This window comes from Mya arenaria, chromosome 4 (genome assembly GCF_026914265.1).
Source record: "Mya arenaria isolate MELC-2E11 chromosome 4, ASM2691426v1".
NCBI lineage: Eukaryota > Metazoa > Mollusca > Bivalvia > Myida > Myidae > Mya > Mya arenaria.
Window position 1 is genome coordinate 29,072,360 of NC_069125.1, and position 13,461 is coordinate 29,085,820.

A 13,461-nucleotide genomic window follows, 5' to 3' on the forward strand; every position below is an offset into this window, starting at 1 on the left:
GTCGAATGACATTAACTATTCATGAATTTAGTTCATGAATGACATTTTGGAAAAATAATGTTCATGAACTGTCAAGTTCATTTACTAAGCAGGAGTTCATGAACTTAGTGGAAGTTCATGAACATGATTTGTCAAAATTGTCATTCATGAATAGTTCATGTTATTCTCATCAAACGCTTGACGTCACTGACATGGATAAGTAATTTGCTGGACTAAAGAAGCTCGATACATGGAAAATGATAAATGCGAATCAATTAATACGCTGTCGTTCTAGAATCAAAATAACAACTGTATGACTAACTTTTATCAGTAAATACAAAACTGAGTTTGGCGCGCTGATGCAAAAAATTAAGTCATTAATAACTATGCATTTAAACTCCAGAATTACCTTTAAGAACCATTAATGTACAGGTGCATACTTTTTGTTTCTTAAATACAATAACTTTATCAACTGTGTTAGTTTGAATTTTTTATCCATGTTTTTATGCACATTGGTTAAAAGTACATGTTTGAAAAATATAATGATATAATTAAGGAGAGATAACAGTTTTACTTGCGTCTATGCTGTAAGAGCCCAGTAGGGCATGTGAGCAAATTTCATAAAGCATGTTAGAGCATCTTGGGTCATTTGCTTTCTTACCCTACTGCGTTCATACAGCATAAGCGCAGTAAAATGTGAGCAATACTTGTAACTTTAATACATAATCATAAATGAAAAAAATGTTCATTGTGGTAAAACAGAAGCAGTTAAGAAAAGTAATCTACTTTTCATGAAGAATTGAAATTGGTTACCTAAAACTGGAGCTTATAAGAAAGTGTTTTCAATTTTCTTGTTGACTATTTCTTTCATAATAGTGGTTGACATTTTAAACAAGAAAGTTATAATGTAACAATTGTTCAAGATTAGTTCCTAAAACGTTATCGTTTAACAATTGTTATCACATCTAGTCAGGAATGTACTGGGTAGATTTCAAGATTTTAATCCATGCAAGAACATTTCTAGATCCGTACTTGATCTATTCTTAACGTGTACAAGAACCACTAGAAAATGATAAGAACATTTTAAGAAATGTGCATGAATTGTTCTTGAACTGTTCAAGAACTGTACTTTTACTACTATTTAAGAAATGTGCATGAATTGTTCTTGAACTGTTCAAAAACTGTACTTTTACTACTCTTTAAGTGTGCAGGAACAATTCAAGTTCTTGAAATGTAACAGTTTCAGTTTAAGAACTATATTGAAGACGCTCCAATATTTTACATAATGGACAGTTTGAGGCCTATATCATACTAAATATATATATATATATATATATATATACTATAATTTTGTTCTAGTCAAAGTTTGGCACAAGTTGTTAGCTATTGCAGAGAAATAAGACATTTTTTTTTCCTTCTCATATACATGTAAATGGGATATCAACAGAATACAGTACTCGGCATGCTAAACTAGATGACGCCATAAACATATTTTAATCAATACAATTCCATTTCACTGATTTTGATCTTTGTTAAGTTTGTTGTCAATCCTATTTATGTGACCATGGTCTACCATGGTATGTGACCATATTCTACCATGGTATGTGACCATGGTCTACCATGGTATGTGACCATGGTAGTTCATGGTCTACCATGGTAGTTCATGGTCATATACCATGGTAGTTCATGGTCTACCATGGTAGTTCATGGTCATATACCATGGTAGTTCATGGTCATATACCATGGTAGTTCATGGTCTACCATGGTAGTTCATGGTCATATACCATGGTAGTTCATGGTCTACCATGGTAGTTCATGGTCATATACCATGGTAGTTCATGATATATCATGGTAGTTCATGATATATCATGGTATACCATGTAACGTCAAATGGCCGCCCCACGGTTTATGACCATGGTCTACCATGGTGTGCTACCATGGTGTGCTACCATGGTATCAAACCATGGTAGACCATGGTCTACCATGGTATAATACCATGGTCTACCATGGTGTGATACCGTGGGGCGGCCATTTGACGTAACATGGTAGTCCATGGTAGTCCATGGTCATATGACCATGAACTACCATGGTAGTCCATGGTAGTCCATGGTTATTGGCCATCATTTTCGCAGGGGTAACAATGCATTAGCCAATAAAGTTGTATTCTAAGTCAGTTAAATGACCTTAGGTTATAGCTTAATGATTAATTAATGATTATTCTCCACGCTCACTCAGCTCGAACTTAATCATTTAGATATTACTTCATCTTACTATTACATATCTTATGTAAGCTATTTTCCGTGCAAGTTTCTATAATAAATGTTCATGTTTTCCTCAACTTATGTAAAAGTCAATATTTACTTCCTTCAAGTTTAAATCATATTACAGTCAAAGGGAGGTAACAACAATATCACCTTGTATACGCCTGTTTTTGGTCATCCTCCTGTCCATTCTTCTCTTTCAGGCTGAGATGGCGAGTAAGGCCCTTGGAATCTGAAAGAATTGGGCAGGTATAAAAATATTATTCTTATTTTAAGCTTGGTTATTTATTTTTTTACTTCTTTATTTACCGCAGAAGACTATTTTATTATTGATTCATAGTTTCATGTGTTAAATACAAAATAAAGACAACTGTTCATTTATTCACTTGTAGTAACATTTAAAGCTGCACTCTCATAAACTGACAGTTTTGACATTTTTTTAGTTTTTGTCTCAGAATCAGCTGATTTTGTTATCAATGCTTTCAATTCAGACATATAAGATAACTCACAATAGAACAGATTTCAATTGTTTGGGAAACTGATGAAAATTTTATTTTTCTGAAAGCGTTTAGCTTTTAGCCATAAAATATTGTTTTTCAAATGTAATACAGATATTACAGCCAGAGTTATGGGTCTTGTTATACATCTGAGTATTGTATCTAGCAACATGTGTACAAAGTTTCATATGAAAACCTTGAACAGTGTTAGAGTTATGGCCAACATTCCTGTTTTAACATGACACCTACTGGCTTTAAGTTATAGCCTATAACAATATTTCAAATTTAAATCTTCAAAATATCTCTGCACAAATTTCAAAACAATTTCTTTAAACCAATAAAGACACATTTTGCGACGTTGCAAACAGACAAACATACACTCAGACAGCAAGAAACCTCAGACGCATAAAAACTTACAAACACAGAACAGTCATATTATTTTCACGATTTCAGTGGTTAGTTTGAATCACAAACAATGAGAAAAATCACCCATCCACCGAAAAACCCAATCACATAGAAGTTTACAAATTTTCAAGTACCAATTCTATAGATCTCCTCAAGAACAATGCCGGCACCTAAAACTGGGGAAACAGAAGAATGCACAAGTTTGCATAGAACAAATACACTTCAAATTTTAGAGTGTTAACTGTTTATCATATATCTTGAAATTGATGTCTTAGGCTAAAGAGTGTGCACTGAAAACCCCTCTAATGTGTTTACACAGTAATTTCTACTCGATGAAAAATAAGAATATTACAAAATATATATATTTCGTCTGAGGCTCCATATGTAAAGAAATATTACTGAAAATATACAACTTTACATTTTGATATTAGTTATTTCAATGTCTCATAAATATTGAAAAGGTTTGTAACAAAACATCAGGAGCGTGTCTGCAGCACTTTTAATTGTATGCCTGTATACTAGCGTGAGCTGTTAACATGTTAAGGTATTTCAGTAGTTTTTCTCACGTATTATATGAGATGGGAGTGGGAGGGGTGTTCCCTACAGTAGGCAAATTATGAAGATTAAATTATTGCAAGAACCCTTTTTAGGCACTCGATATGCCATCATTCAGTCAAAATACAAAATCCTGCAGCCTGTAAAACTTTGCATATATATACACTCACTTCTTAGAGACGATTTTAATTTCTGATTTTGATATTTAAGCACTTGACAGTTTGGGGGATCTAAAATTGTTTTTTTTTATGGCTGAGTGTACAAGGAGTATGCCTTGGTATGCCCCAGTTCATTTTTTTGAGCCTTATAATGATGAACTTTAATGCTTGATAATTTTTTCTGTTACAATATATAGACATCACATGCTGATGCCCTTATTTGCTTAAAGTATATATCAGCGCTAAAATGTGCAACAATTTACCAAGTTTTTGCAACAAGTCTGCAAATATCACATAAACATATTCATTAGTATATTAATGTCACAGAAATCAAGCTAGAAAGTTTAAGAAGACCAAAAGTACATGCAGAATAAAAAACCAAGAGAAAACCTAATGTAAATCTACACTTAGGAAAAAATACCCTCAAAACAAAATATAAATCCCATAACAGTAAATTATAAAAGCCAGCTATATTTAGTTTTATTTAAAAGTATACTTCTGGGCAATGTAACATCAAGATGCTTTGTGAGCCAAAAGTCACGAAGTGCGTCAAATCTGAGACTTCCAACTTCTTTCAAGCTATTTGTTCTTCTTAACGAGCCTTAGAATATATTTTAAATGCACAATTATTTACTGATGATGCAGTAGCATTAAATCACATGATTTGGTAAATGCTGAAGATCAAAATTGTATTGAAAAGAAAAAGAATCTTTTTTATTCATTTGCTCCATAGTTGACCCAGAGTGCCATGGAGTGAACCTCAATGCTCGTCTAGTTTTTCAGTCAAAAAAGGGGGCATAACTCAACAATTAACAAAGCCGAAGCTTTGACCTTAACTGATCTTATGCATATTGTGCTTTGCAAGATGTTCACTATTAGTTTCATTTGAAAACATTTTAGAGTTCATTATTCATTGCCAAAGTTTAGGTTATTGCCATTAAGACGGCAACGCCGACAACAACGCTGACAACAACGCCAACAACAACGCCATGACAATACCTTTACTTGTTTTCATAAAAAAAACTTACGTGTCAAAAAGATTTATGTTACTTAAAATGCTCCATTGTTGATAAGTTTTGTTTTAACAAAATTCATATCACCTAAGACTACCGTAAATGACTGGGTATTAGACGCACTTTTTTCCCTCAGATTTTGATGCAAAAAAATGCCTGCGTATAATACCCAGTAACAATTTTTTGAACTTTTTTTTCTGAGGTCAATTTCATGCCGAGAGTTTGTTTAGATTTATGTAGAAAGGGATGTTACTCACGTCATATTGATCGAGTATATACGGGTTAAAACAGGAGTTGAAGATCGGGATACGGTATATCGTAAGACGTTTATAATTTCAACAAAAATATTTTTCGATTAAAGTTACCGTAATTCACCTAATTTAATTAATAATTTATTTTGCGTACATAATTTTCGGACACCCAAAGGACATCAATCATAACTTTCATAGTTACCAAGTTTCACAGACGAAGATTATTGATTTTTATCTTTACAATGCCTGGCTAGATTACCTAACCGTATACACCACTGTGACAATTTAATTAGTTACTACCCATCCTAAACGATTTATTGCCTGTTGAAAAGGAAGTGTGATATATTTATTTGAGGATTAAACAAACAACAAGGGCAATCAAGGGATTAAGAAAACATCGACATGGCATGTTTGTAAAACGATCTGCCAATAAGCTTTCAAACTTGTACCACACTTATAGACTATATGAATGGTACAGTTATACATTAATCCTGCATAGCAATGTCCATGCTCTCCACGAGATCCTCGTGGGTATAACTGTAAGTTATGTGACGTCACACAGTGTGACTCTTTGATCTGAAGCCGATAGAATGTGTTTATTCAGTTCAGTGCATGTATAAAATGGTGTTTTAATTAACTTCAAGAAGGATTTACACTTATAGGCGTAATAAATAAGTTTATGACCATTGATTACTACGGATAAATTAATAAGTGGTAAAAAGCAAACATGAAGAAAAAAGGCAGGTTAAACAAACATGTAAATAAAATGTAAAAATGATAATTTTCTATGTATTCGGAGAGCGAAAAAAATAATTAATTTATAGTGTCCGAACTCTTGTGAATTACGGTATTCAATATTATTTTGAAAAATAAATTGAATTAAACAATAATCAAACTTACATATAAAAAAGCAAAGTTGGGCACTGTCAAAATATTTTTTGCATAACATAACTTCATTCTCGACAGTATGGTTGTATGGTTTTAAAGATAACCATCGCCATTTTCACGAATTTTTTTTTTTTTTGTCACTGTCAACAAACATGGTGGCTGAAAATGCCGGACGATTTTGACATTTTTTCTATGCGTCTTTTAACCAAAAACATAGATTAAAAGTTTTTTTCTCGGATTTTTCACAGATTTTTTTCCCTGCGTCTAATACCCCCTATCGTCTTATACCCAGTCATTTACGGTAGTTCATTTCACAATGGATTCCTGAGGTTTCTCTATTTTATAAAACATATAAACATACTTACTTGCAATTGTGTCCTTTTTATTTGAATCACTGAATGGGTTACTTGGCAGTCCCTGAAAAGACACATTATCATTTATTATCATTTGTTACTAGAATTAAACTCCTTTGTTAAACCTACATGTACATTTGACTGTAAACAGATTATCAGTCATTTAATGGTAAAATACACAAGTGCACTGCTATCATTTAAGATGTACAATCTTTTATCTACTTCTATCAACAAGATAACAAATCTGTATTTTGATTTTCAGTACTATAAACTGAGAACTTTAACTCATTATTTTAAGTAGAGTAAACTGAAAACTCCAGCTCCGTATTTTAAGTATTGTAAACTGAGTTGGGTGAGGGTGGTCTAGTGGTAAAGGTATCTGCCTCTCACCCAAGATGGCATGGGTTCTATCCCCATCAGGGGTACTTTCCCATGGCCTATAAAAATGGGCACCAGAACTGGTTTTTACCAAAGAAAAAGACTTGAGAGTGATTCTAAAAGCTATCAGCTTTTGTCACAATCAAGCTAAAAGAAATTAGTATTAACTAAAACTCCAACTCAGTACTTTAAGTACTGTAAACTCCAACTCAGTATTTTAAGTACTGTAAACTCCAACTCAGTATTTTAAGTACTGTAAACTCCAACTTAGTATTTTAAGTACTGTAAACTCCAACTCAGTATTTTAAGTACTGTAAACTCCAACTTAGTATTTTAAGTACTGTAAACTCCAACTCAGTATTTTAAGTACTGTAAACTCCAACTCAGTATTTTAAGTACTGTAAACTCCAACTCAGTATTTTAAGTACTGTAAACTCCAACTCAGTATTTTAAGTACTGTAAACTCCAACTTAGTATTTTAAGTACTGTAAACTCCAACTCAGTATTTTAAGTACTGTAAACTCCAACTTAGTATTTTAAGTACTCAACAGTTATCTGAGAACTCCTACTCAGTATTTTAAGTACTCACAGTTAACTGAAACTGGAAACTCCAAATTCGTATTTTAAGTACTGTAAACTGAAAACTTCAACTCCAATCTCTTTATGGCCATCGAATGCTTTCTTACCTCAAAGATTACTTCCCCCTTCTTTCTCTTCGTAAGATCTTCCACAGATGACCTCAAATCTTCCCGACTTTGAGCCCGTATTGGACCTAAACTCGTCGTAGACTTATTGGTAGATGCCTCAGCCCACGCGTCTTTGAGCTTTTTCTTCATTTTCCGTGTTTTGGCAAAGTCTAGAGGATTGAGCCCGCGGTCGTCAGTCAGCATCACGTTGGCACCGTGCTCCAGTAGGACGTCAGTGGCTTTCTCGTGGTTGTTATAGGACTAAAAAGAAGAGATATCTTTAACATAAACATAGAGGAAGAAATAAGCACAAGCCCCAAAATGGTTATTTGCTTCCTAGGCTAACTTAATTTTTCTGGATTTTAAAAAGCAGCCTTTTTTTTTAAATATTTGATGCCAAGCATAGGTGGGAGAATCAGGCTTGTTAATCCATAAGTTTTATTTCAATGACTGTAAACATCAATTAATTATATGCTTTTCAGTAATTTATAGAGATTTATCGATGAAATAAAATTGATATTTCACTGTTTAAAACAGTCAAAATAACATTTCAGTATTTGTCAATTTGATCTGATCTTCCTATAAGTGCCCAAACAGCCAATGGCTGAAGATCATGTTTGATGATGATGTTTAAGTTCCCTGCAGAGAAACATGCTGCTCTGTCAATCATCCTGACAAACCACGAGTCACTTTTTCATAAATTTAAAAGGACCTCCTTCGAAGGAAGGCCAATGAAATGACGTTTAAGCATTGTGCATTTTTCAGTTCAACTTTACCTAATAAAGTTTACATTATACAATTTGTTAAAAATGTATATGTTACATTTGTACTACATAAAATATATTTTATTTGTAAATTTTAGTACTGTAATATGAAGCGCTGTGGCCCCTGCGAACCCCCGTGAGTTGACCTCCGATCCTCCGTCCAGTAACCTTGATAGGCAGTCAGCGTTCCCTGTCAGAGAGGCACAGTGGAGCGGGGCAAAACAACGCTTGTCCTTCTGCTCTGTAAATTGATATAAAAACTTTGTTCATAGCAATATGTCTTTTAAATTTTAAACCTTAACAGTTTGTACATGTTCAGCATCAATATCATGGGCCTTAGAAGCAAAGGAAAGGCGATGGTGTTATATAGGCACATTTTCCTGTATATTAAGCCAGTGTAGTTTTTATTAGCACATCATCTAACTGTTACATCATAAGCCTGTTTCTTAATTTACAGTATCAGCTGTTTCTGTACAAACCCAATTTTTGGGTTCCAGATATAATGTTTGCCTCCATAGAATTGAGATTTCAGGGCCTCAGAGAGATAGGTGTTCTGTAGGGACAGCTTACTGTACATTCAGCCAGTTACTAATATCATTACATAAGCTGCTTATAGCATATAATTATACTTACCCATGTCTGGGCCTCCAGATATGATAGTAGCCACCTCTGAATGAGCTATATGGGCCTTTAAAGAAGAGTAAACTCTAATACATTTACCCATATCTGGGCCTCCATAAATGATAGTTGCCACCACAGAAGGAGCTATCTGGGCCTAATTGGAACAGGCATGATGTTAGCCCTAATTAACTAACCCATTGGCCCCCAGATGTGATAGTAGCTACCACAGAATGAGCTATCTAGGCCTTAGAGGAAGATGTAAGCATAGCCTATTGTATCTTAAGCCAATTTCCTAGTCTTACTATAATACAAAATTAGCTACTGATAAGCTTACCCATATCTGGGCCTCCAGATATGATAGTTGCCACCACAGAATGAGCAATCAAGGCCTTAGAAGAACAGGCGTGATGTAGACACGTTTTGCCGTCTCCGTCTGGAGCATGTAGGTCACTGAAATGGGCAGAATAAAGGTTACACTTCACTTATTTCAAATAGTTTTGGAGTAATGGCCAAGGTTAATTTTTTTCAATGCCCTCAATGCTGCCACTAACGATAACGACCAAGGCTATGACAATATCTGACCTTTTTTTCTTCAAAAAAAAAACAAAGCTAAAATATTATTTCTGGCCAAAAGGGCAGAAAAAGACTTACGCTCTTGCATTCAGCAGTTCAGCCACAACTTCAGCAGGATTATAGGGTCGTGACATCTGAACAGCATGTCGTTCAAAGAAGTGCATATCACGGGTAGCAAGCATCACAGGCGTATAACCCTCGGCATTCTGGCAGTTGATGTCTAAAACCTTCTTTTGGCTCTGAAAGGGAAAAATATAATAAGCTTAATTTTGATTATTTTAGAACTGCTCTGAAACAAGTTATAACAGCATAAGTCTTATGGAGTTTGGTGGCATGCATGGTGCACTGATCAAGTAAAAACAGCATAATTCTTATGGAGTTTGGTGATATGGTGCTCTGAAACAAGTAAGAATAGCTTAATTCTTATGGAGTTTGGTGATATTGTGCTCTGAAACAAGTTAGAAAAGCTTAATTCTTATGGAGTTTGGTGGCATCACGTTACACGATGATGTGGTCTTGTACTGTGTGGAAAATCAGTGAACCCTGAAGAATATCACTTGCCAAGCTTGGTGACCACCAACAAAACTCAGAAACTGTCAGGCAGCTTGGAAAATATGTTGATGTCTTCGTTAAAATCTATTTAAGAACTTTGAAATTGCATTTTCACTACATCATTTCTTTAAAAAAAAATGTAAGTTAGTTTTCTACTTACTCTGTATAAAATACAAAAAGTAATGTAAGTTTAGTGTTCTTTATTTTGTTTTTTAGTTAACAGCTAAGGCTCTTATTAAGAACATGTTCAACATGGAATTATTTTTCCAGTTCACTGCAACATTGTATTGATTATTGTCACTTATCTTGAATTGTCCTTCTCTCCTTCTGATAGAGAACGCCAATTTCATAACAAACTTCGATATTGATTATAGATCATAATTTTTACTGAATGAGGTTATTTCCCTAAAAGTCCTCAGGAACTTTGGAAAAAATTATGCAGGACAAATACAGGAACATTATGACATCGGAATTAAGTTTATCACAACTCTACCATGACCTTAATCTGGCCTTGCTCGAATGGTAAACTTTAAAACTATAACGTTAAGCCTTTCAAAATACTGTTGAATAATAAATACTTATATATAAAGTGCTGGCTATTTAAAAATGGGGATTTTTTAAGTCAATGTTACAATTACATCAGCAATTCAAAAGAAAATAATGGTAACAATGGTTTAAAACACTAATCGTACCACAAGCATATTACCAATACTAAAAGCATTGTCATTAAAAGACAAAAATTACTACCATTCATAATGAAGCATGATTCACATAGGCCGTACCAATTTGTTTCTATGTTTAGCATCTGGGCCTGTATTTACTAATGTCCTTCTAAAATGTTGATATCTCAATCGGTTAACACTCCCCTACCCCCTCCCGCCAAAAAAATAAATAAAGAAATAGATAGATAATAATTATTAAAAAAATCATAATTTTGCCCCAAAAAATATCTACCTTATTTGCAAGGAAAGTTTCTGTAATTTTACTCAGTGGCAACAAAAGAAACTATTGTGAAAATAGCAGATTACGACCTCGGTTAGACTCAGAATGCGAAACACTATGTGATTTTTTTAAATTTTATTAGAAATGCTTTAATAGGAGCAAAGAAGGTAAACATTATTTATGCGTTACAAATAATCTGTACTACAATGCTTTGACAAAATTTGTTATATTATAGATATTTTGAAACACTCAAAAAAATTCTGTTTTCTGAGCTTGGGTCTGAAAGTCAGACTCGAGACGTTAATGAAAACAGACCCAGGTGCCAGTTTAAAAAAGTCGGGATGAAACAAACAAACATGCCTTGAAAAAACAACATCTTATAATTTCTCAAACAACATTAGCTTGAGGAATTTACCATGAAAACTTAATGATATTAATTATATAAAGATTCATAAACATTTATAGGACCATAATATGTATGACAAGAAAAATAAATTCCATCAGTTAAACACAGTATCACTATTACCAAGAATCAATGACCACTGTACATGTATTTTGACAACAAAGTTATGTCACAAAATTTGATCCAGTGATGTCATATATCTATATTAATATATCTAGGCCTCAATGTGAAGTGAAAAGATGTGAAGAAATGACTACAGGCAGTGGCCGCCCCATGAGAGACTTATCAAGATTATTATTTTTTACTTTTTAAATCTGATTATCTTGGCTCAATTTTGAGTTTCCTATTTGTCGTTTAAATTTTATGATTTGAAAGAAAACCTGCCCTCTAGGTGATGTTAAACATAGAATCATTTTTGCATGGCCTGATATAAAAACTTGGACATGACTAACAAAACAAAAATACTATAAAATGCCAGGATTCATTAACTTCTATTGAAGTTTAAGAACCAAATAAAAACATTCATTGTTAAGTAGATAAGTAAACAACAAAAATTGCTGATCAGTTGAATTTTATGTCCTTATCATCAATTTTTAAATCTACGACTGTTAAAAGATCTAACAATGTTAAGAGCTTATATGAATCATACCATTTTATCTACAAAGAATCTTCTAAACTCCAATTCAAACAAATTTAAACTCTATCTTCAAGCTTTTAATTGACAAAAGCAGCAAAAAATATGTCTGCAAGTATAAGTTTATATGTAGCCGCCATTCAAAATTAATCCACAAGAGTAGCAAAAAATATGTCTGCAAGTAAAAATGATATGTAGTCACAAATCAAAATTAATCCACAAAAGAAGCAAAAAAGTAGATCCGCAAGTATGAATTTATATGTATAGCTGCCAATCAAAATTAATTGACATAGCAAAGATATGTCCGCCAGTATAAGTTTATATGTAGCCGCCAATCAAGGCATCGATTTATTGCAATCTTAGCAATTATATAAATGCTGTTATCTGAGTACTATCAATCTAGATGACATGATTTTTCAAACTAATCTTAAAGCCACAGCAATTGTAAATCTGCATTGGTTTCTTGCAGAAAAACATGAATCTGTTCCATTAATTATTCATGATTACGAGAATTTCCCGACCAAGTCGCCAACGGTACACGACGAAGTATGGCGCTGTATTGTGTATCACAGGTATCGAACAATTTCGTATTTGTGGCTCACATGATAAAGCCTTTTTAAGTGAAATTTCTGAACTTTTTACCATGTGATAGCTTTTAAAGGATAGCAGTATGGTTGTAATGCATCCGGAATTCGGAACAAAACTCATGAAACAAAAAGGTTTTGGATGGAAGTAAGAATAAAATTATGAAAATGTTACAATGACCTTAAAATAAAGGAAGGAGAGCACCACAAGCTGATGCCATGGCTCATTCTTTTATCTGGGTCAATCAAGGGACTTAAATTAACAAGTACTATAGCAAGAGTTATGGGCCTTGCTACACATACCTGTATGTATATTATGTCACTGCAAGCATTTCTACTAAGTTTCATGTCCATATCATGAACATTTTTGAGACTATCGCCAAGTTTTGCCATAATGACACAGAGGATGATTGACACTAAGGCTATGAAAAGTAACCACATTATTTTCGAAAAAAAGACGACAAGGTAATGAAAATTTAATAACCTTGACCTACTTACCAACAGTCTATTAATAACTTTGAGATCTCCCTGCCAAGCTGCTTGCAGTAAAACTTGGTGAGAGGCCTCGGTTGATCGCTCTACTGAGTCCAGAAGAATGGAACGTATAGCGTTGGATGCGACCTCAACTGCCGTATGACCCTCGTAGTTCCTGAGTGTGACGTCTGCCCCGTGACGCAGCAACAGTTGAACAATCTGAAAAAAAAACATTATTCAAATGTAATCAAGTTCATACACAAATTTTGTCTCCAATTCTTAATACATTAATACCATGGTGGTCACTTCAGTAGAAAAGTTCAGCACATATAAATAAAAATACCTGCAGAATTCTTAGCGAAGAATCCTTAAAATAATAATTTTAAGCATTATGTGTTTTCCATTGAGTAATATAAGCAATATTCCAATATAAGACTTCCTATTAATCCAAACCTTTTTTTATTTAAATAAAATAGGTAATGCAAATGGA

At 33.6% G+C, this 13,461-nt stretch overlaps 1 protein-coding gene across 5 annotated transcripts in view; it reads right to left on the bottom strand.

Annotated features, from left to right (window-relative positions):
* The window catches only part of LOC128231131 (uncharacterized), a 74,125-nt gene that overhangs the window by 34,029 nt on the left and 26,635 nt on the right, over positions 1–13,461 (bottom strand). For 4 of the 5 annotated variants that reach the window (XM_052943561.1, XM_052943558.1, XM_052943560.1 and 1 more), the window contains exons 5-12: positions 12,996–13,190; positions 9,461–9,621; positions 9,144–9,259; positions 8,290–8,429; positions 7,425–7,685; positions 6,373–6,424; positions 3,277–3,318; positions 2,394–2,472 (exon numbers count right to left, since the gene is read on the bottom strand). In XM_052943561.1, coding sequence (XP_052799521.1) covers positions 2,394–2,472; positions 3,277–3,318; positions 6,373–6,424; positions 7,425–7,685; positions 8,290–8,429; positions 9,144–9,259; positions 9,461–9,621; positions 12,996–13,190 — 1,046 coding nt within the window. The remainder of the gene's footprint in view (positions 1–2,393; positions 2,473–3,276; positions 3,319–6,372; positions 6,425–7,424; positions 7,686–8,289; positions 8,430–9,143; positions 9,260–9,460; positions 9,622–12,995; positions 13,191–13,461) is intronic. The other variant, XM_052943559.1, reaches the window with a different exon arrangement.